Raw genomic sequence first — 24,989 nt, forward strand, 5'->3', positions numbered from 1 at the left:
AAATGTATTTGTTTGTGAGAGCCCTGATTCAGAACATTAAAAAAAAAAAAAAAAAAAAAGCCCTCCTGGGAACATATTTTGGGGAGAAACATGGTGAGAGGGCAAGACTCGGCCACCCATGGGCATGTCACAAGATGTGCCCCAGCTCTCTGGGGTGAACTCTGCTCTGACTTCAGGCCAGAGGTGTCTGCTCCGGCAGCACCCTGACAGCTGAGTGGTCGGAAGGTCCTGGTTGGAGAGAATTCATTTAGAACCTTTCTTCTCTTTCTTTGTTTTTTCTTTCAGCGTAGCGTCCACTGCTACCTCTACCGGCTTTGCAGCTTTCTTTTTCCTCTTGTTTTTTTTGGGCTTTAGGGTGAAATCCTGGCCATCGGGTGGCTGCACACAATTCCTTGCACCCTGAGCAGAGGCCTCAGAACTCTCGTCCCAGCAGAGGCCTCTGCGCTGTCCCTCTGCCCGTGCTCTTTTCTCCTTGGACGCCGGCTCCTGGACCTTATCTCTCTTAGGCTTTCCCTCTTTAGGCCGCTTGGCCTTAGACTGGGTGAGGGGATAACTCTCCCCATTTTTACCTGTTGCCTCTTTGTTTCTTTTCTTTCCCCTTTTTCATTTCACTTGGGTCTTGGAAATGTCAGACCCTGGAGCTGCGACCTGGGGCTTGTTCTTCAGTGCTGCCATTCGCTTGGCAAAACACTCCTGGATGGTGAAAGCATGGGTTGTCATCGTGGTTTCGTTCTGTCTGGAGTGGAGGGACTGGAATCACCCCTGAGAGTCTTCTTACTCTGTTTTTTCCCAAAAATGCAGTCAAGATCTGTTTTGCTCCGAGATGATAGATCCTTTTCTTTTGTAAATTTCCTATGATGAACACAGTTTTCGATGATTTTGGACTTTTCCTCAAGACTAGAAGATTTCTTTTCTTGTTGTCTAAGGAGTCTGTTGTTACCTGCCTCTGGCAAGTTCTGCCAGAAGCCGGTTAAAATCATCTTGATGGGCAATCCAGTTGGCTTCATTATTGTTTGTAGCTTGAAGTCCCAGGTGGTTATTTTTAACTTGAACTTTAATATGATCTGGGCCTCCTTGCTCCTGAACCCCTAAACCCCTTCCTTTAGACCACTCCATCTTCTCTAGTATCCTCTGGCCAAACTTAGAATCAGCATTACTCCAGCCAGTGTTTTGAATATTCACAGCTCACTTCTGCTTCTGCCGCTGCTCAGCCAACATCAACATATCGCAGAGCCTGTGACACCGCGACCTCCAGACCTGAAGGACTTTGGTCACTGGGCGGGCAGCAAGATCACAGACGGGACTCCATTGCCAGGTAGATGGCAGCCCAGAGACTATGTTCTTAATCTCTAGGTGAACTGGTTCCCTTATTTCACTGAATTCTTGTAACAACCTTAGGGGTAGGTGCAATTTAGGTTGAAGCATATGAAATTGCTAATATTTATCCATTTTAACTTAATACACAAACAGCACTTTCATCTGCTACAACCACATAGCATTCCTATTTTATTTTATTTTATATTTTATTTTATTTTATTTTATTTTATTTTATTTTATTTTATTTTATTTTATTTGAGACAGGCTGAGCTCTGTCTCCCATGCTGGAGTGCAGTGGTGTGATCGTAGCTTACTGCAGCCTGGAATGCCTGGGCTCAAGCAATGCTCCTGTCTCAGTGTCTTGAGGCAACTTATCCCCATTTTAATAAGTGGAAACAGAAGCTTACATCTTTAAGTAACTTACCCAAGGTCAAGTTGTGTGGAATGGAGCCAGGATTCAAATCCAGGGCCGTCAGATTTCACAGCCCATCCTTGTACTACTCTATATCACAGTAGTATGTTTTCTCATTATCCTTGTGGTCTAATCTCTTTGTCCTCGTTCTTTGCACTCAAACCACTAGGCAACCAATGTATTTGTACTCCCCAGATTCAAACTACTCTTGGATAAGTACCTGCTGTTCTACTACCACTTCCAATCATGTTTAGCATGAAATTTTGTTGTCACTTCCTTTTCTATCGACTCTTAGACCTTAATGATGCATGTTAATAAATTTTGGTTCTCTTCTGCTTCTCAAATTGTTTAATACATTTTCCTTATAAGTAAAGTATCATATACTATGTGAGCTCTAGATGAAGGTTAATTAGGGTACTTAGTAATTTCTGCAAGAAGCAAAAGTCCTATTTAAACTTTTAATGAAGAAGACACAGTATATCCTTATTAACAGGTTATAAGTAGTTTTGCTTTGATATTTTCCTCTATGACTTGTTTGGCTCTCATGTAAATTATTGAATAGCTGTCAATATTTCCAATTCCTATTGAACATTTTCCTCACGGACCCAACCTCACAATGGATACTAAGCTCTGGCTGAAGTGCAGATTCTTATTCTAACTAGGTTAATGGTGTATATGTTTTGTGAATAGGAAGTTCTTTACTGTAGAATAGCTATCAAAAATTTCCTGTGGGACTCAAGGGCAAAAGAGATCAATATTTTACTGGCAGAAAATTTCTCTAGAGGAAACTTCCTTTCTGTGTCTGTTGTTTTTTCTGTGGTCACTCATTAGAAAGCCTGACCCAGTGGGGTTATAGACTTTGGGATGGTTATTGCTCTCAGCATAAAGGAAGAAGTCAAGAAGAAACAAATCTACTTTAACTTTTCTTAGAAGGAAACATCACAAAACAGCTCCTGGAAAGGACATGGGTATTAGTCTTTTCCATAAGCACATCATGTTAAATCCTGTCATCTGCATTCATGGACACTCATATTTATACAGAGCTTTCTGCAGTATAAGTCCAATAAATAATACATCTCTTCCATTTCACCAATTCTGAGGTAAGTTTACAATTATAACAACTAGGCAATGGATTCATGTTTTAAGTGATAGGCACATTTTAGGCTTGCTAGGGTGACCAATTATGGTAGTTTTTCCATATCTGTCCTGGTTTCAGCACTGTCCTTGTCTTGGGAAACTCCTTGGTCCCAGGCGAATTGGGACAGTTGGCCACTGTAGGTTTGGATATCGGGGGAACCAGCCCCCAATATTTCAACGTAGAAAACGTAGATTTTCTATTTTCCCTAGGTGTGGGCTGGTCTGAGAAATAAAGGGAAAGAGTACAAAAGAGAGAAATTTAAAAACTAGGTGTCTGGGGGAGACATCACATGTCAGCAGGTTCCGTGAATCCCCCTGAGCTGCAAAACCAGCAACTTTTTATTAATGACTTTCCAAGGGGAGGGAGTGTACGAATAGGGTGTGGGTCACAGAGATCAGTATGTTTCATAGGGCAATAAAAGATCACAAGGCAGAAGGTCAGAGAGTGATCACAAGGTCAGGGTGAAACTAGAATTGCTAATGGAGGTCCATGTCCTGTTGGGCACACATTGTCATTAATAAACATCTTAGCAGGAAACAGGGTTCAAGAGCAAAGAACCGGTCTGACTAGAATTCGCCAGGCTAGAATTTCCTAATCCTAGCAAGCCTGAGGGTATTGCAGGAGACTAGGGTGTGTTTCATCCCTTATCTGCAACTGCATAAGACAGACACTCCCAGAGCAGCCATTTTAGAGACCTACCCCTGGGAATGCATTCTCTTTCTCAGCGCTGTTCCTTGCTGAGAAAAAGAATTCAGTGATATTTCTCCTATTAGCTTTTGTAAGAAGAGAAATGTGACTCTGTTCTGTCTGGTCCCACAGGCAGTCAGACCCAATGGTTATCTCCCTTGTTCCCTGAAAATCACAGCCATCTGTTCCTTTTGGATGCCCAGATTTCATATGATTCAAACACACATGCTCTACAAACAATTTGTGCAGATAATGCAATCATCACAGGATCCTGAGGTGACATACATCATCAGTTTATGAAGATGATGGGATTAAGAGATTAAAGACAGGCATAGGAAATTATAAGAGTATCAATTGGGGAAGTGATAAATGTCCATAAAATCTTCACAATTTATGTTCAGAGACTGCAGTAAAGACAAACATAAGAAATTATAAAAATATTAATTTGGGGAACTAATAAATATCCATGAAATCTTCACAATTTATGTTCTTTTGCCATGGCTTCAGCCCGTCCCTCCATTCGGGGTCCCTGACTTCCTGCAACATTTGGACAAATCCATCATGTGGTTTGACCAAAATTTTCTCCTTGTGTCAAATAATAACAACAACAACAAAAACTTCACAAAACCCCAGTGCTTTCAAATTGTATTTCCTTAATTAGAAACAGTCAAAGACACTGATTTCAAGATGAAAGGAGTGCAGCCAGATTTATTTACATGCTTGATTTCATGTTTATTTTTCTTATAACCTGAGGCTGAACGGTAGAAGTAAACATTCTCAGATCAATATGGATCAAGTTGGGTCTACATTTTGAACATCAGATATCTGAATAGATTCCATATCTGTATCAAGAGATTGTTTATTTTTACCATCTCCTCATTGCTTAGAAATAGGACTTACGATGAAAGACTCAAATATTTTTACATTTGTAGGACCACAGTACCATGAGAGGAGATTCAACTCTTGGCTTCATTATTCTCATTTTGGTTTATTTCATTTACAGTTTATTGACCCACTGCACCATGCATCTTTTACTCCCCATCTGGGAAGAAGTAGAAAACTGCATCAGTTTCTAGGACACCCCATATCAAAGAGACACAATGGAAACTGGCAACAAGTGGCACTGCCATTGAGTGACTTCTCCCTCAAGCATCTCTGCTGTGTGGTGCAATTTAAGGTGGATGAATGGCATACTCTGGGCTCCAGGCCAGCTCACTGGCCCTGGGGGAAATCATTCACACCCACGCTGATGCACACACCCTTTAAACTCTCTTTCCTGCCCTGCAGCCCCCCAGATGAAATCCTTATACTCCAGGAAGCAGCAGGTCCTTTCATTGCTGTCTCTGGGCTACAGGAATCAAAGAGCAAAATGAACGTTTTCCTCTGAGAACTGGCACTGAACAGAAGGAAGGAAATGCCTACTCCAATTCAAGCATGTTTTAATCTCTGGAGAAGTGGGTACTGGGGAGGGGCAATATTGGCAGAGGAATCAGTGGGAAAGTCATAAATTTTGCCTCTTATCCCAGCAACTAAAATTCTTCCTTTAGAGTGCCACCCACTCTTTTTTTTCTCCTAAAAGGATTTGGATAATGAACAATCACTTTCTAAATTCTCAAGTTCAAAAATCTCTCAGTGGAGGAAGAAAAGGGAGTTTTTGAGTAAATCTCTAAAGGCTTGATGAATCATTGAAAAACACGCTCAGAAATTTCAAGATTCACACACACCTCATGAATATACCATCTGAATCTAATCTGAAGAATCTGGCACTAAAACAAATCAACAGTTCCTTACCTCTTCCTCTCTTTGATACTTTTAATATCTAACAAGGCCAACTCATTTAATCTTTTTTTTTTTTTAAAAAAAACAATTATCTCTCATTCAAAGATACAGATGAACAGTAAACACTAGTGTGATCGATTTCCCAAAAGTCTGACCCACAGTCAGCCAAAAACAGATTGGGGGTGGTGGAGGGCGAATTCTACATGTAGAGTGACATGGACTCATCACAATGTCAGTGTCCCAGAAAACTTAAAAAAAAAAAAAAAGTGGTGGTAGTGGTGGCTGTTCTAAAGTAAATGAGATTTAAGAGACATGGCAAGCAAATAGAATGTAGAAACTTGGAGCTTAGTTCTTGATTGTGATAGTGTGATTGTAAAGGAGAATGCCTTTGTTCTTAGGCGCTACATGCTGAAGTATTTAAAAACAAAATGTCTTGACATGTCCAGCTTATTTTTAAAAGTTATCATCAATGAGAGGCAGAGATAGACAGAAAGAAAAGGAGGCAAATTTTGGCCTAAATATTTATTTGGAGTTTGCATTGGAAAAATTCCCTGTTGCTTGTTCAAGTCCAGGGAAGTCTATGAGTTCACCAATTGGCTTCAGAGTATAAATTGGACTATTCTGACATGTTCTAAAGATCTATCGTTAGCCTGGCTTCCATTCAAGTTTTAGCTAACAGGAAGCACTTGATTCTCTGAAGAGGTGTGTCACAGCAGAATTTCTTACAGATGTTCCTTACAAATGTATTCCAAATTTGTTTCTCTCAATTAATTTTTCAATCATTTTCTACACCCACTTCATTAGATTTTAAATTTAATTTGCAAGCAAAATGGCATTTGCATTTTCTTGAGTAACTGTGTCCCTTCTATTCCCTCCCATTCCCATTTCTAGAATCTCGAGTATGTTATGATATGTTCCACAATAATTGCATTGTAAAATGTGATGACCCGTGATTATAGGGAGGTTATTCAGAAAAAATTCCCTCACTATCTAGTCACACTAAAGCCTTGATTCATACATTTGAAAAAACGTCCATGGTTATGTGAGCCAGTGGAGAATCTTTGTGTTTTAATAGGTCACATAGCCCAGGGTCTTGGACCTGCTCACATATGGGAGTTTTTGAACATGATTTTAAAGTAAGTCCTTTGGGGCTTCTTTTAACAATATCACAAGTAGTTTGGAGGAAATTTACTTTTTTTTTTTTTTTTTTAAAAAAGAATCCTCATTGCAAATTTGACCATTTTATTCTTTTGTTGGGTCATCGTTTTTGAACATCTGGCAATCAGCACATGGGTGCAAAAGGCTTGTATTCAGCAGTTCTTTGGCAAGATCAGTAACCTAAAAATTTGGCCCCAATTCTTTTATATCATTGAAAGATTCACCTCTCTGTCTATTACTTACTCTTTTGTTCCACTTGTACTTGAAGTTTCAATTTTTTTTTCTCAAAAGCATTCTGTAATTCAAGTCATTCCAATGGAAACTTTAGTAATGCTATGCTGGGCATTGTGTGGGGCAATGCAGGGGAGACAGGGAGGAGTAGAACGTGGCCTCCTGGTTTGTAAGGAGAATGTGACCCAGCAGGAAATAGAAGACATATGTGTTAATTCCTCCTATGTAGTGTATGGAATATTCCACATGGGAGTTGTAAACAATGGGTGCCTTACCCATGACTTCAGCACAATTAGAGGTTCTTTCCTCACGATTCAAGTGTTCATCTCCCTCATCCCCCAACATCCAGAGTCAGGCAACTACCTACTCTATCAGGGTTAATTGGGTTACCAACCTAGAGTGAATTTCTTGAGTCAAAGTTAGTGACATTCATTTTATACCTTTAGCACCCATCAGCGTTTGTGGTATATAGGAAGGCCTTGAAAATTATTGTAGCACAGAATGGTGGCTGGCTGGATGATGAATGGTTATCCCAAAAGCTGACGTCTCTAAATACTTCCATAATCAGGCTGATACAAGCTTCAGAGTTTGGAGACCTTTGGTTTCAATCTCTTACCGATACTGCTTTATGAAGCCAGGCATGAAATCACCATGGTGAGAAAAATGACAAGGAATTAGATTCTCTCATGTTTATACATATATATACACACACATATGTATATGTATACACATGTGGTATACATATAAACCCCACTGGTGACTTCTGCCTCTTTTTAGTATTACCATTGTGATGATTTGTGTTGCGACTACATGCCAGAATGATAAGTGCTTTACACATATTATCTCTAATCCTCACAGTACTATAAGTTAGGCTCTATTTTCCCTAATTCACAGATGAGAAAACTAAGTTTCAGAGGTTAAATAATTTGTCTTAGATCACACATCTAGGAAAAGCCTCCTAGAAACCAAATTTCACTATATGAATTAATAAAATCCATGTCTGACATTGACCTAATCAAGGAATTTAGTGGTAGAACATGGTTGACAAGTGATAGAGTAAATTCCATGTAAAACCAGAAAGTAGATGAGGTCTGACTTCAGCACTTTCAGCCTTTTGATAATGTTCAGTACAGGACTGGGCCACCGTTCTTTCCCTCTTTCCTCCACAAGTCTTATCTTAACGAAAATCACAATAACAGAGCTCTATACCTCAGTGAACTTAAGTTTTGTTTTTTCACTTAGGGAGATCAGAAGTTGTAGTCTCCCTCTAATAGTTAATAAAACATTTTAACCATGTTATGAGAATTTCAGGTGTAAGTTAGTAAGAGACAGGAATATTTTGAAGGGACTTACTTTTGCACATGAAATTCACAAAGATACAACTTTGTGAATTTCATGTGCAAAATTGGCTGCATAGTCATCTGTGTATTAATTATTCTGTAGATAATCATTCACTGAAGATATATTTATTGAGTGCCTTCAGTATATCAAGTCCTATTCTAGTTGCAAGATAGACTACATAATTTGCAGGTCTCAGTTCAAAATCAAAATATGAAGTTCCTTGTTCCAAAATTAAGAATTTTAAGACGGTGACAGCAGAGCATTAAACAAGGCATACAACCCTTGCAAGCTCTTCTATGTAACTGTGTAGCTCACACATCCATGAAGCTGACCCTGGCTAGGTGCTCAGGATATAATGGTGAGTAGAAACTGGTTTTCCCCTCATGTAAGTCATAGTCTATTAAAGGAGACAGATTGTAAACCAATAATCACATTAAAAAATTTGATTATTTGATAAAAATAAAACACAATAGTAATTATATACCCAAATAATTACTCCAAAGGGAAAGAGTGAAGTTCCAGGAGATAGTTTATCAAAGGAAGATATCTAGGTCTGTGCTCAGAGAATGCTTTCAGGAGAAGCAATATTTAAAGGATAGGGAGAAATAAACTAGGTGATGAAGGGAGGGAGATGCCCTCCAGGACAAGGGAGCATTTTATCAGAACACACTCAGGAACTGTGGGGGGCAGGGTGTAGCATGTCATAGACTTGAAGGAAGGATTGTGTATGGAGAATAAAGGGGGAGTGTAGTGGGAGCCCAGATCAAAGAGATAGACACACCCAGACACTGAGCAAAACTTGGCCTTGTAGGCTTGTGTGAGGATTTCAGTCTTTATCTCAGGGACAATGGGGATCCACTAAAGAGTTTTAACCAGGGGACCGAGAGTAAAGGGTCTGAGGCTGAAAAGGGGACAGAGTGGATACAGAGCCACCCTTTAGGAGGCTGCTGTGGCAGTTGGGCTAGAGATAATAGTGGCTTAGCCTGGGATAATGGCCAAGGTGGTGGGAGATGTGGGGAGTTCTCTGGGCAGGCACATACAGAAAGGAAGGAAAAACAGAAGGATTGGAGAATTTCTGGATGAACTTGTATGAGTATGACGCTGGCAGAGGAAGTTTAAAATGAGGGCCCAAATCACATTGTGCTTGGCCTTGCCCATCCTAGAAACTATTTAGAAAAATGAGATAAATAAATATTTTGAAGTATGAGAAAGAATAAAACACTTTCCTCTTCTACAAACCCATCTCACTTTGAAGAGGAGAAAAATCAGTGATTTCATTTAGTCCCTTGAGTAATGAGAGCTGTGGGTGGTCACAGTTAGAGGTTTGAAGCCTCCTCTAACTCTACAGGAGCTGGATTGTACTAAAATGTCAGATCAGTCTGGAGGGGAAATGAATCACTAGAACAGCTGAAATGCAGACTTTTTGCTGTGTTCTCCCTTACCTAAGGGACAGCCATGGCTTTGCAACCATTAACTTTCCTTGAAAAGGAATTCAGACTGCCTCTGAAAGATCCGCAGAGCTGTGAAGGCTGAAAACCAAGTTATTCTTGCAAAGGTCTTTAAGTAAAACCGGCTGCTAAAAAACAACAACAAAACTACCCTTCCCTTGACTTAGTCAATTTAAAAAATTGTAATGGAGCCTTCTTAGCTTTTAAATTGAGGGACAAGTGGGTAAGAACAAACCAGAATCAAATAGTATAGCAGGAGTTCCTTCTTCCTTTTCTTTCAATGCCCTTGCTTTCTCCCCACTACACTGACAGAACTCCTACGTCTTTTTAGATGCTTTTGTTTTCTAGGGACTGAATTCTTACTTCCCTGCTCAAGGGATCATCTCAACTTGTTATTCTCATTAGAGTAATTTTTACAAGACCGTGTTTATCACATTAGGAACAAATGTGTTTGGAATTGGGGTGCTTTAAGTTCTCTTTTAATGCACAGTGTTTTTCGGCAGCTGGCTAACTCCTAGCAAACTTGGCCTTACAAGAGGTCACCAGAATTAGGTACTAGGACTATGTACAAACCATGTACTAGGCACAGTTTATAAACACCTATTACATTGAAACCCACCCAGTATTCAGTTAGTAGTATGGGTGATTTGGTGAATTAAATCCATAATAAAATCCTATCAAAATCTCTCCCTCCCCTCTGATCTATCAGAACTGCTAAAGAGCTCAGCTAACAAGCCTGTGTGTGACAGTTCAGTGTTATGCACAGTCTGCTTTCTTTGGACTTACTGTTGCAGAGAAATGGCAGGAAGTTAGGTATAAGGATTAAAAATAGGAGCATATAGACCAAATGTAGGCTGTTGACCTTTAAAAAAACGGATGCCTAATCATACTAGAAGAATGTTACGTTATAAAAGAAACAAGTGTTTCTTTTACAAGTGAAACAGATCTACATGAATGCTTTCTTTTCTTCCACATATACATAATTTAGTCATCTCAATTAGAGTTTTTTGCTTTGGGGTTTGATTTAAAAAAAACCAGAATGTCTTTTTGTCTGTTCTCCCTGATGCCAAGAAATTGATTACAGATTTTATAAACTGGTTTTCCTCAGTGAGGAAATTTCTTGTCTGCTTTTAGCCTCCATTCCTAATATCATCATCCCTTGGATCTCCATGAATCGAACTGCGTATGTGCACATCTCTGATTTGCAGCTTTTCCTGATATTCATAAAACCTGCCACAAGGGAAAGGAAAGAAAGTGATGCTCATGGATTGGTTTCCTGCCCACCATCAAGGTCTGGGATCATAAAGAAAGTCTGGGGCTCCACTGGCTGCAGAGACACAGTAGATGGCAGTGTGCAACACAGAAGTATGAGATTCCCGACTGTCTCAGCCTTGGATGGGCAACTGACTGGGAGGAGGTTGAATCTCTGGGCATGGATGCTGTTTTTCCAGCCTCGTCAGAGAGAGAGGTTGTCCTCCTAGGAAATGCTTTTTTCTGCATAAACTTGGTTTTGCTGATTCAATCAACTGCAGTTATTTGGGCTACTTTGGCACCAAAGAATGTTAAGCTTCTTTAAGTCTGAAAAATGTCTGTGCTTCAAAACTCTACTTAAATGCATAAAATAATCTTTCACTTATATGATATGCTAACCTCCTTGTGCTTCATATTCTATTAATTTTATTAAAACAAGATCACTCTGGATAACCTACAGATAAGCACTCTGGACATTTCATAAGCACATGTTGGATATACCAGGACTTGGTGGTTTTTCAGCATCACAGGTGGACTAATATGAGTACCCCCATGTAATCTCAAAGACCACATTTAATTAGGTGACTCTGTTGGATATTTTAAATCATTTAAATATTTCTGCATAATATTTTCCCCAAAATTTAGTAGTAATTCCTCTATAGCCTTAAAATATATTTAAACTTTTTTTTTTTTTTTTATTATAGAAGGTATAGGCGACTGGGGTCATTTTGCTGAATATTAAAATTACTTTCTTATTATAATAAACCATTTATAAATTGATAGTTATTATTAAACATTAGCAAAGGAGACCTTACTTAGCACTAGTAACAGATATTTTTAAAAAGAGAATTTTCCTAGAAGAAGAGGTCTCAGAGGAAAGGAGATATGTTGTTTACAAATCATGTACAGCACTTAATTACACTGAGATTTAATCATTTCAATAGACACACACTCACACACATTTTCTCAAGCCTTCTCTCCTGGCTGGATTTGTGTCTTCAGATTGGGGGCTTTGCTCTGATCTCTATTTTACAGTGTTTAGCCTGCCTAGACTTTCCTACTTGGACTAATGTGCTCCACTGTATTTATCTTTCCAGACCTCTTGTTCGTTTAGATTTCAGAGTACTGTCCAATTCCGTGGTCTCTTGGAATTCCCAGCTTTGGCTTTTCCTGGCCTGACTCATTCTGCTGGCACCCAAGGCTGGCCCAGTTAGGCTGAACCACTGGGCATTTTCAGAGTTGCCACCATTTGACTAGAGGTCTTGGAATTCCAAACTTGGGTTGTTGATTGCAGGGTTCTCCTTCCTCAGTGTCTGAGACACAGGCTTTTGGTGATTGCCTTTCCCCTTGCTTTAAATGCTGGTGTTTCTCAGGGCTCTTACTCTAGGCCCTCCTTTCTCACTCTGCACAGTTTTCCTGGGCTGTCTCAACCACTTTTCTGGCTCCCAGTTGCCATTTCACTTCCATGCTGATCACTTCCAAGTCCTTGTCTGTAGCCTAGATCCCTTGCCTGACCTTCAGAATTGTAGGCCCTCACATCTATAAACACTGACATGTCTCACTGGCACTTCCATGAGACCAACATTTCACGTTTTGTTTTCCCCACATATTGTTCTTCCTGCTTATCCCACTGATTCAGCATCCATATCTGTGTCTAGGCCAGAAATCTCATATTCATTCTTGATTTCTTTTTCTTCCTCCAAAGAATGACTAAATCCTGTTGATTCTGGCTCCTAAATATATTGGGGAACTATTGAAATTTTTTTTCCACCAGTTTCTTCTGCTGTTTCCTTCTATCAGGCCACCATCATCTTTTACTTGGATCTCTGCAGCAGCCTTCTAACTGATTTCCTTGACTTCAGTCTTGCTCCTTTGCAATCCACTTCCCATGCTGAAACTGAATTATATCCTTTGAATGCTCGTTTGGCCATGTTTCTTGCTTAAAAAACCAAACAACTCTTCTATGGCTTACTTCCCTAGCTCTGACTCTTTCTTCTCAACCATTAGGCCTCTACCTGGATTCCATTTTTTTCTCCCTCTCTCTCTTTGTTTTCTTTTTTTTTTTGAGACAGAGTCTTGCTGTGTTGCCCACGCTGGAGTGCAGTGGCCCGATCTTGATTCACTGCAACCTCCACCTCCTGGGTTCAAGTGATTCTCCTGCCTCAGTCTCCTGAGTAGCTGGGACTTCAGGTGTGCGCTACCATGTCTGGCTAATTTTTGTATTTTTAGTAGAGATGGGGTTTCACCCATGTTAGCCAGGCTGGTCTCAAATTCCTGACCTCAGGCAATCCACCTGCCTCAGCCTCCCAAAGTGCTGGAATTACAGATGTGAGCCACCGCACCCGGTTGATTCCATTTTCTCTTAATACTTATCCTGACCCTTTCAAGCTTTCGCAAAGCACTCTTTCATCTACTCTATAGCATGATGTGCTTTCCCTACTGTAACATTTACAGAACATGTTACATTTGCTAGTTTACTTGTCTCTAACCCCCACTAGTCTGCAAGTTCAGGAACTATACTTAGCGTGCTCATCTATTTTATATCTATTACTTAGGAAATTGCCTCAAATATTGTAGGGACATGGGATACAGGGGTATAGTAGTGTATTATTTGTGGTAATAATACATGAAGAAATAAACTCATTGCAAATTATCAATGCATAATACTTGTTGGACACTTCCCATAGGACAGTTAGGGTGATGGGTAATTGGAGTTGTGTTAGTGTGGGAGGAAGGCTTGGTTAGAAAAATAAAGCTATAGCAATTATCTTGAATCCATTCCATTCATGTAGGATAGGTTCATTAACACTGGTTTGAAAGGTCTTTGATGATTTTAAGAAATAAACACTACTTGTATGGAGGTTCTGGAAAGAGAATGTCTGAAATAAGTCAAAATACAATCTCCTTTGTTATTTATATGTAGATGTGATTAAAAAGGTATATATGTAACCAGCAGTCCATTGCAACATACTATAGACAGTCTTGACTACTTCACAACATTATTTCCCTTCTCATATACTAGTCTTATCTCCTTTCATCGTGCTATAACATAAAGGGCATCGGCTGTGTCATTCCATGATTTTTTTCTGGAGAGGATCCTACTACTTAGCAGAGTACCTCAAAGATAGTAGACACTCAATAGATGTTCATGTGCTCTTGGATGTTGCTGGCTTTCCTGTAACTTCTGAAGAATATTTATTTTGATTAGTTTATTTTGCCTAACATCCTGACAATAGGCAGCATGCTACTAAGATAATGTGTTGTGTTTACATGATAGTTAATTGAAAGATTTCACTGCATAGTTGAAAGATTTGACTCTCTCTACTAAGTTCACAGGACTGTGCTGACTCTGCTAATTAGTTATTATCTTTTCTTGTTTTGCAATAATACCATGCTAAGGAACTCACTAATAGAATTTTTAAAAAGCTGAAGAGGTAGTCAGGCAGAGAAGTACTGACAAGGACATTTAAAAGTATAGCAAAAGATCAGGCACAGTAGATCATCATGCTGTAATCTCAGCATTTTGGAAGGACGAGGCAGGCAGATTGCTTGAGGCCAGGAGTTTGAGACCAGCCTGGCCAATATGGTGAAACCCTGTCCCTACTAAAAATACAAAAATTAGCTGGGTGTGGTGGCACATGCCTGTAGTCCCAGCTGTTTTGGAGGCTGAGGCACGAGAATCACTTGAACCTGAGAGGCAGTGGTAACAGTGAGCTGAGATTGTGCCACTGCACTCCAGCCTAGGTGACAGAGTGAAACTCTGTCTCGAAAAAAAAAAAAAAAAAAAAGTATAGTAGTTCTAATGAATCATATCTGTTTCTTCAGTTAGGATGTAAAGTATCAGTAAAATACAAGATACGAACCAGGCATGGTGGCTCATGCCTATAATCTCAGTACTTTGAGAAGCTGCGGTGAGAGAATTGCTTGAGCCTAGGAGTTTTAGACCAGCCTGGGTAAGACTCTGTCTCTACAGAAAATAAAGAAAAACTAGCTGGGTGTGGTGGCACACAACTGTGGCCCCAGCTACTCGGGAGGCTGAGGTGGAGGATCTCTTGAGCCCGGGAGATCGAGGTTGCAGTGAGCTGAGATTGCACCACTGCACTCCAGTCTGGGCAACAGAGTGGACCTGTCAAAAAAAAAAAAAAAAAAAAAAAGATGTAGTAGAAAACAAAGATGGGATTTGGGATTCTGGATTTCCAGGTTCATGGATGAAGTCTGATAAGTTCTATGACTGTCAAAATAGCATAGATTCATAGTTCCAAGAAGTTAAAAGGATTAGGTTAGCACTTGTTTCAATTAAACTTTGATGGAATTGAATGCACAAAATAGAAAAATTATAACATACACTGTTTTAAACAAGATAGAAGTTTATTTCTGTCTCATGTGAAAGATGGCCAGAGGTAAGCAATCCAGACAGGTGTTAGTAACACATCAACCTGTTACTAACTTGGGGGTGGCACGAGTCTTAAATTCATTATCCAAGAGATTAAGATGATAATAGCACTGACCTCATGGAGCTAAGAGGATTTAATAATAAAAAACATATGAAGTACTTGAATAAACAGCTGGCACATATAACATGCTCAATAGGTGTTACGTATTAACGTGAGGGAGCCTCAGATTACTCAAGTGATGAATAAATAGTAACTAACATTCTGATAACTTACATGGAGGAAGATGAGGGATCTATGAGAGGACATCATAGGAGTTTCTCACCTAGTTTGGAGGCTCTGGGAACACTTTTCTGTGGAACTAATGCCCCAGATATATCTGAAAGATGAGTAGGTGTTAGTAGGGTGGCTGGCTGGGGATGGTTCCAATCAGAGAGAATTCACCTATCCTGGATTAAGAAGGGCACCAGAAAGGAGTGAAAGGAGGCTTTGTATCTGAATTTCAGAAGATGAGGCTGGAAAGGAGCAAGGCTAGGGCTAGGAGAACCTGTTAGGGATTTGGGTTCTTATTTGGAGAGTAATGGGCAACCACCAATGAGGATCAATCAGTTGGAGGAGGAAGTTACCATGAGCCTGGATCTCTGTTTGCGTCCAGGGCTCCCGACCCCCAGGGTCTGATGCTCCCAGGTGGGACTGACTGTAGACAGCTTGCCTTGATGTATCTGGCATCCCAGAGTGGGGGTGGCGCTCCAGCCATTTTGAGAGATTCATAGTGTGCATTTGATAACACATCGAACATCAGAGAACTGGGTGGAAAGGAAGCTTATTTTGATTCACATTTCCTCACTCACACAAAAGTGTTCTGAAAGCCCTAAACTAGAGGAGAGAATGTATGCATAATCTGACACTTGTATTTGGCTCTAAAAGCCACAAATGTAAAGAGCTCAAGTGGCATGGTCGCTTGTGTGTCCGTATTCTGCACTCCTGAAATTCCCTTGGATTCACACTGCCCCCCTCTGGCCCCTGCTTGGGGTCTGGGACCTACCAGTGAAAGAAGGGTGGGCCCACTTGGGTAACTGAGCACTACTCATTTATTCCACAGTGGCTTACAGTGGTTGAAATTTACATAGGGACTCAGGTGAGAGCAAATTATTCTTGCAGATAACGTGCTGTAGATGTGGAAATCTGTTGTCGGTTCTCATACAGCTATGAGCACACCATGTGCATAAAATGCATGAACATTATTCAATTTTTTTTCTCAATATGTTTGACAAAAATTTAGAGGAACAAAAATAAGGGAGTTCATTAATAGAACTATAGTAGGAACTACTTGTTATCAAATATGTAATTATGGTGTCTAATCATCTCATCTCTGGTTTTTACTATAGTCTGTCCTCTAAAACAAGTGTGGAAGTGGAGCATTCTACATATCCTAAGTGCCAAAAATATTCTCTTCATGAAATTCACCAAATCTGCAAAAACCAGCTCTTTTTGAAGAGAAGAGCCAGGGAACTCCATTAGTAGGCTTTGATGGCATTAATAATTCAGAGAGGTGCCAGCTATCTTCTTTGAGATAGACGGAAGGATTCCTTTTAATGTATAACCAGGCAGTAGAGAGGAGAGGACATGGGTTAGGGAGAGGAGGAGGTTGCAAGCCAGCACCTGTCCCACACCAGGGGATGGAAGCTAATTGTGAAAAGCTGCCCCACTACAGCTGCTGCCTTTTGAAAAATGCAAACTGTGTTTTGAGCAAACATATCATCCGCTTGTACGTATCTTAGATTCCTGACAGATCTGATTATTCCCTCCTCCCCACTAGTGGCTTCATCTTATCTAATTAGCGTGTGTGAAAGTTGATTTCTTTTTTAATCAGGACGCTATGGAAGCAAAATTAATTTGTGATTTAATCTTAACTCATGGAAGCATTAATGATAATTAAAAATTATTCTAAAAATTAAAAAAATTTTCATGCACATTTTTGATATGTTGTCATGAGAGTATTAAGATATCACAGATAAGTGGCTTCCAATATTTCCAGCACTTGAAAATTTTAAAAAATGATGCTTCTCTCTGAATTCAGTATTCCTGTAGTAATGGAGAATCTGGGAATCAAAGCGAGTATTTCTGTTAAAAAAATTTATTTCTCCTGGCAGACAAAAGCTTAGTAGCATGAAGTTAGTGTATGGTCAGGTCACAGTCAGAGCTGGCTGAAAAATGTAAAAATCAGTAAGAAATGATGCTTTTTTGTTATTATCAAACATCTGTTGAGGGCCTAGTAGGTGTTATTCAGTGATAGTGAAAAACCTGATTTGGAATCATAACTGCAGTTAAATAAATTAAATGAAAAAGTGAAAAAACCTCATCATTATTGGAAAAAGGAGAGAAAATGTTCCATATTTAGCCATATCATATGTATTAGTTTTGAGATGGCAGAAGCCAAACCAAAAGATGGCTGGATGCATCATGAGAGTTTTTGGTTATGAAGGAACTAAGATTTGCGGCTGTCACTTAGAGTTATAGAATTTGTAGTAGAGCAATGATCTGTGAATAGGTTAGAGAGGTCCTGGAGGTCCCTGAGACACTTTTAGGGAATCTGCAGAATCCTCCCTTTTCCAACTAAACATCTGTGGGAAGCCCCATTTTTCCCCACATATTTAAATCAAAGCAACATATGACAACAGGTTCAGCAAAAGTAGATGTAAGAATCCAGATGTCTTTTATTAAGCAAAAATTACAGAGGTTTGCAAACATTCAAAACAATGGAACTCTTCTAAGTAAGTGTTTTTGTTTTAGAAAATAGTTATTTGTTTAAATAAAACTATATTATTTATGTTAACGTAATGATTTTATTTTAATTAGTGAAATAGAGCTTTAAAAAATTCTCAGTTTGAATTTCTAATATTGTAAATATGAAGAAATATAATTCATATGAACAAAAAGCTTTTTGGAGTTCTCATTTATGTATAAGAGTGCAAATGATAGCACCTTACGCCTGTAAGAATAATTTTTTTTTTTTTTTTTGAGACGGAGTCTCGCTCTGTCGCCCAGGTTGGAGTGCAGTGGAGTGACCTTGGCTCACTGCAACCTCCACCTCCCAGGTTCAAGCAATTCTCTGACTCAGCCTCATGAGTAGCTGGAATTACAGATGCCCACCACCACACCTGGCTAATTTTTGTATTTTTAGTAGAGATGGGATTTTGGCATCTTGGCCAGGCTGGTCTTGAACTCCTGACCTTGAGATTCACCCGCCTTGGCCTCCCAAAGTGCTGGGATTACAGGCATGAGAAAAAAAATAAAAATAAAAATAAGAAAGAGAAAAGATAACAAATGCTGGCAAAGATATGAAGAAAAGAGAAACCTTGTACACCATTGGTGGGAATGTAAATTAGCACAGCTATTATGAAAACTAGTATGGGGGCTCTTCAAAAAACTAAAAATAGAGCTACCATGTGATCTAGCAATTCTACTTCTGGATATATAACCAAAGAAAAGAAAATCAGTACATTGAAAAGATATCTGCTCTCCTATGTTCATAACAGCATTATTCACAATAACCAAGATATGGAATCAACCTATATTCATCAATGATGAATGCATAAAGAATCAGGATATTCCTCAATGGATGAATACATAAAGAAAACATGGTACATGTACACGATGGAATACTATTGAGTCGTAAGAAATGCTATCATTTTCAACACTATGGAACTTGGAGGACATTATGTTGAGTGAAATAAGCTGGCACCGAAAGCAAATACTGCATGATTTCACCTATATGTGGAATGGAAAAAAATATAAAAAAATTGAACTCATGGAAGCACGGAGTAGAATCGTGGCTACTGGGTACTGGGATAGAAAGAAGACTGAAATGGGGGAGATGTTGGTTAAAGGGTACAAAATTTTCAGGCAGACAGAAGGAATATACTTTGGAGATCCATTGTACATCATGGTGGATATAATTAATGATAATGTATAGCATACCTAAAAATTGCTGAGAGAATAGATTTTGAATATTCTTATGACAAAATGATAAGTATGTGAAGTGACAGATATGTTAATTGGTTTAATTTAATCATTTCACAGTGTATACATACATCAGACAATTAAAAAATAAATGGTAATTCTGGGTAAAGAATACATCTGTTTATACTATTCCTACAAATTTTCTGTGTCTAAAATTATTTCAAAATAAAATGAAAGAAAAAATGATATTTTTGAATAATTAAAAAAGAGAGTGTAAGGATTCTTGAGATTAAAATAAAAATAAAAATGGAAGAAATAAAGGATATTTTTGCTGAATGATTTTTAAAAAGAGTTTAAAGGGTCCTGAGATTACAATTTAAAAAGTTTGAGCTCCTAACCTTATGTGATCTGCCCACTTCGGCCTCCTGTAGTCCCAGCTACTGGGGAGGCTGAGGCACGAGAATCACTGGAACCTGAGAGTTGGAGGTTGCAGTGAGCCAAGATCAAGCCACTGCACTCCAACCTCGGAGACAGAGCAAGATTGTGTCACCAAAAAAAAAAAAAAAAGCTTGAGACCCGCTCCTGCAAGTATTTAACTCACAGAAATGGAGATAGCACCAGGTAAAAATGAAGTAAAAGCTGTGTAAGCTGTGTGTTCGGCCTTGCAGAACAGGAAGCCTGAGAAAGGAGAGGTTATTTAGAATGCAGGTTATCGGCTGGGCGCGGTGGCTCAAGCCTGTAATCCCAGCACTTTGGGAGGCCGAGACGGGCGGATCACGAGGTCAGGAGATCAAGACCATCCTGGCGAACACGGGAAACCCCGTCTCTACTAAAAAATACAAAAAAACTAGCCAGGCGAGGTGGCGGGCGCCTGTAGTCCCAGCTACTCGGGAGGCTGAGGCAGGAGAATGGCGTAAACCCGGGAGGTGGAGCTTGCAGTGAGCTGAGATCCGGCCACTGCACTCCAGCCTGTGCGACTGAGCGAGAGTCCGTCTCAAAAAAAAAAAAAAGAATGCAGGTTATTTCGGGGAAAACGTATACTCCAGCGATCCTCTCTGCAATGGGACTTCATTCACCCTCCAAATACCTTTTTTGAAGTTTGTGTCTTAGCTTTCCTCTATTGTGACTTTTACTGCTCCTTCTGCTCTGAATGCAGACACCATAAAATTTACTGTTCATCCAAGAACACTTTTGAGAGTAAAAAATGGAATTATTAATAATTACAGGACAATAGCCTTGCCTGGCTGCCATCTTTCTTACCCTGTCCAGTAAGTACCCCTAAAAGTAGAATTGTTGAATCAAAGGACATGAAAACTGTTGTAGATCCTGTCCACTCATGATTATATCAGGAATAGGAACACCAATAATTACATTAGCCATGAGGTGATTAGGTTTCAACAGTGAATTTCTGTATTTGATCTCCAACACATTTTGCTTTTTAAAGTTGAGTTCTGAAATTAGAAACAAGAGCAGATGGCAGTAGATTCACTTTAATTCAGAGAGTTATTAAGAAATTTTGAATTGTTTTACTATAAAATTTTAAGCGTGTTTTAATGTCATCGTCATAAACGGAAGGGTGGGTTGATGAGTTTACTCAGATTAGGGTGGTACAACCTTTAGGGCGGAGCCTCTGACTCTGGTTGGTTGGAGAATGTTTTCCAGGCCGTATAAAAATGCCGGTGTCTCGGCGCTGAAACTCAGAGAGGAGCAGAGGTCTGTAGAGGTAGAGGTGCCGGCTTCGGAACTTTCAGACTTCTGCTGGAAGTCTCCAAGTCGAGGTAAGTTACGCCTTCTGTTTAAGCTATTTCCAATGTCCTATTCTCTCTTTGGCTACAAACTGGTGTTTTTGAATACCTTAAACTATTTATTTTAGAGGAGAAAAAACTAGTTTTTTCCTGTGCCAGGGAACTTTCTTCACCTTTAACTATAACATTGCCGTTTAAATTTTTACATATGAACCTCAGGTCGCTCTTTGCATGAACTTGTATTTTTCTTTTTTCTTGAGACGGAGTCTCGCTCTGTCGCCCAGGCTGGAGTAAAGTGGCGGATCCCGACTCACTGCCACATCCGCCTCCTGGGTTCACGCCATTCTCCTGCCTCAGCCTCCCGAGTAGCTGGGACTCCAGGCGCCCGCCACCGCGGCCTGCTAATTTTTTGTATTTTTTAGTAGAGACGGGGTTCCACCAGGTTAGCCAGGATGATCTTGATCTGACCTCATGATCCGCCCACCTCGGCCTCCCAAAGTGCTGGGATTACAGGCGTGAGCCACCGCACCCGGCCGTGAACTTGTATTTTTGTGTGTTTTCAACTACACTGGATTTGCTGTTTTAAAATAGTTTCTTTTTATTTTCAGAATATTTCTTAAAGAATTCTGGGTTTTTGGCGGGGCGCCGTGGCTCGTGCCTGCACTTTGGGAGGCTGAGGTGGGTGGATCACGAGGTCAGGAGACCAGCCTGGCCAACATGGTGAAACCCCGTCTCTACTAAAAATACAAAACTCAGCCGGAGGCCGAGGAAGGAGAATTGCTTGAACCCGGGAGGCAGAGCTTGCAGTGGGCCGAGATCGTGCCACTGCACCCCAGCCTGGGGGACAGAGCAAGACTCTGTCTCAACAAAAACAAAAACAACAACAAAAAAAGGACTTTGCTTCGGGTTTTCACTTACATATACTTGACCACTTTTAGTAGTTGTGTCATAATTAACCGAATAATTTTATTATTGTTAGATAATTCGATTGTTCCTGATCATTTGGGATGGTAGTTAACACTGCAATGAACAACTTGTTAATAAGTGTAGCATTTTTTTTTGTAAAATTGTTTTCTTAGATACATTCCAAGGTGGGTTAGACAATTAAATTTCCAGCACCATGTTAAATTTCCCATTAAATTGAAAAAGATAACAGAATTTAAGAAAGAGGTAATCTCTGTCTGCCAGCCAAGCACCATCAGATTGGAATGCTGATCAGGACTTGGAAGACAAAGTTTTATGTGGGCAGATACCCTGTCTATTACACACATTTGTGTTTCCAGAGTCCAGTTGAGGCCAAGAGCACAGAAGGGTCTCAATAAGTGTTTGTTGGAAAGAGATTAGAGATTATATTCTGGGATGTAGGACAGTTCTAGTAACTCAGGCTGGCCTCAGTGGTGTTCACTTCCTCTCTCTGGTAATGTTGATGCTGCTCCTCTTTCTGTCCCTCATTCTGTTACTACCGTCACCACTGAATGTGTGATTTGTGGGTTCTTGGTAAGAAGTTCTGCTAGTTACTGCTCAGTGTAAGCTCTTATTGGAGAATAGTCCTCTGTTCATATCGTCTCGAAGGTGCTGTCTAGCTTTGTGAGGCTGTCTTTGGGTCATGGGTCTAGCCAGGTCCAATATGCTGTGCCCAGCATGTCAGAGAGAGCTCACTCAAAGAATGACAGTCATGGTGGGAAGTCCTCTGGGGGCACCAGAGGCTCTCAAACTTTGGGAGCAGTTGGGGTAACTGGAGGGCATCTTCCTTGTCTGGAACATCTTTTTGGTTTGTATTGGCATGATTTTTTGGAGAAGTTTATGACAATTATATTTTTATTCACATTAATTCAAGCCTTAATTAGTTTTCTTAGGGTACTTTAAAGCATTTCATCTAATAACACTTTGTCCTTAAACTTGATTGGGCATCTCATTTTGCAGTGGATTTTGCTGGCTTTACTCACATGTAATTTTCCTGGAAATTCTCCTTAGAGTCACTTTTCTGTGACGATTAATGTAGAATTGGCTTTATTTTCATGATTGAATTTAGACATGAAAATTCTTTTTCCTGAACTGCAGGTGATCTACAAAGAAATACTGAGTGGAGACTATACTGAGCTTCTATTAAAGACCCACTTGAATTCAGCCCCCACTAGAAGAAACTTTGGCCAGAGCAACCAACACATCACCTGGAAGTCTTCAGACTAGGTAAGCTGCACTGTCTGAAAAGACAGTTTCCACTGCCCTATTCCTGTCTTGTGATTATCTAGAGTTTGGAGAGTTCTGAAATCATTTTTATCACCATGACTACATTATTGTGATTCTCTAGCAATTTAGTGTCACTTTCATACACAAGCTACAGAAATAATATTTAATTTTTGTTATTCTTAATTTCTTAGTTAATAAATTTATTGTTATTTATTACATAATATAATTCATTTATGCCAATAACTTATTTATTAATTTATGTTATTTAATCTTGGATTTAGTGTATTGAAGAGCTCCCAAGTGCTTCCAGAAGCCAAGAAAGGATCATTTCAGTCTACTTCACGGCTAAGGAGTAACCCTTAAGTACCATGGCCCAAAACCTGCAAGCAGAGTTGTCCTGTCCAGTTTGCCTGGATTTTTTCTCCAGTCCCATTTCTCTCTCTTGTGCACACATTTTCTGCTTTGATTGCATCCAGAATTGGATCCTAGAAAACCATGATTTTAGAGTGATGTGCCCCTTGTGTCGAGATGTGGTGAAGGCACCTCCTTTGGAAGAATGGCAAGTGAGAGCCATAGCACTTATCGCCAAGCAGCATGATAACCGACTGGTGCAAACTCTGCACGTGAGGGAGGAGCTCCAGTGTTTTCGGGAAGATGTGACCCTGGATGCAGCCACTGCCAGCTCCCTCCTTGTCTTCTCCAGTGATCTAAGAAGCGCTCAGCGTGGGAAGATCCACCACGACCTGACAAAAGATCCTAGGCTGACCTGTGTCCTGGGTACTCCCTGCTTCTCCTCCGGCCAACATTACTGGGAGGTTACAGTGGGAGAGGTGAAGTCATGGTCCCTGGGCGTCTGCAAGGAGTCGGCTGACAGAAACAGCAGTGATTTATCCCCTGAGCATGGCTTCTGGATCATTAGCATGGAGGCAGGAGCAATCCATGCTAACACCGACCTGGAGAGAATTCCTGCAAGCCCTAGCCTTCGTCATGTGGGAATTTTCCTGGATGTTGACTTTGAAGAAATCCAGTTTTTCGATGTTGACAATAATGCCCACATCTATACCCATGATTCTTTCTTCTCTTTGGAGCCTTTGCGTCCATTCTTCTGTCTTGAGCTCTTGGGAGAAGGGGAGAGTGGCAACGTCCTGACCATCTGCCCATGAGAAAATCAGCCCTTCTTAGAAGCTTTCTAAGAGGTGAAAGAGAATTTTCGCCTGAGAAAGGTCAGCATGACTGAGGAAGGAATAATGTGCTACAGTGCAAAGACTTGGTAAATTTTTAAAGTAGATTTTGTAGACTTTGTAGCAAAACAATTTTTGGATTTTTGGGGTAAATTTTGTAGAATTTGTAGCTAGGTAACTGGGGTCTTTGGGGATGTTGTTAAGTACTTTGTTTAATAACAAAGATGTTATTAATAACATCTTTGAGGATGTCATTAATATTAAAATGTATTGTTAATGGTGATTCATATTCTTATGGGAAGTGTCATTTACCCATCTCAATAATTGGACTATTGTGATTTATAAGAATTCTTATCGGCCGGGCGCGGTGGCTCAAGCCTGTAATCCCAGCACTTTGGGAGGCCGAGACGGGCGGATCACGAGGTCAGGAGATCGAGACCATCCTGGCGAACACGGTGAAACCCCGTCTCTACTAAAAAAAATACAAAAAAACTAGCCGGGCGAGGTGGCGGGCGCCTGTAGTCCCAGCTACTCGGGAGGCTGAGGCAGGAGAATGGCGTAAACCCAGGAGGCGGAGCTTGCAGTGAGCTGAGATCCGGCCACTGCACTCCAGCCTGGGCGACAGAGCCAGACTCCATCTCAAAAAAAAAAAAAAAAAAAAAAAAGAATTCTTATCAACCATGTTAACTCTAACACATATTCATCAAAAATTGTTTTCAAGGTTGCATTTTGGATTTATTTTTTATTTGTAGAATTT

At 40.0% G+C, this 24,989-nt stretch overlaps 1 protein-coding gene and 1 pseudogene across 1 annotated transcript; one reads left to right on the forward strand and one right to left on the reverse strand.

The window, feature by feature from the left end:
- Positions 1 to 628: 628 nt before the first annotated feature.
- Positions 629 to 1,224, reverse strand: LOC112623838 (annotated as a pseudogene).
- A 22,195-nt stretch (positions 1,225 to 23,419) lies between these two features.
- Positions 23,420 to 24,214, forward strand: RFPL4B (ret finger protein like 4B). The gene has a single exon (XM_025381305.1). It carries the CDS (start codon positions 23,420 to 23,422, stop codon positions 24,212 to 24,214), a length of 795 nt encoding a protein of 264 aa, XP_025237090.1.
- The last annotated feature ends 775 nt before the right edge of the window (positions 24,215 to 24,989 follow it).

This window comes from Theropithecus gelada, chromosome 4 (genome assembly GCF_003255815.1).
Source record: "Theropithecus gelada isolate Dixy chromosome 4, Tgel_1.0, whole genome shotgun sequence".
Taxonomy (NCBI): Eukaryota; Metazoa; Chordata; class Mammalia; order Primates; family Cercopithecidae; genus Theropithecus; species Theropithecus gelada.

Coding starts and splice junctions, on each gene's coding strand:
- RFPL4B (XM_025381305.1), top strand. CDS start 23,420: ATGGCCCAAAACCTGCAAGCAGAGTTGTCCTGTCCAGTTTGCCTGGAT.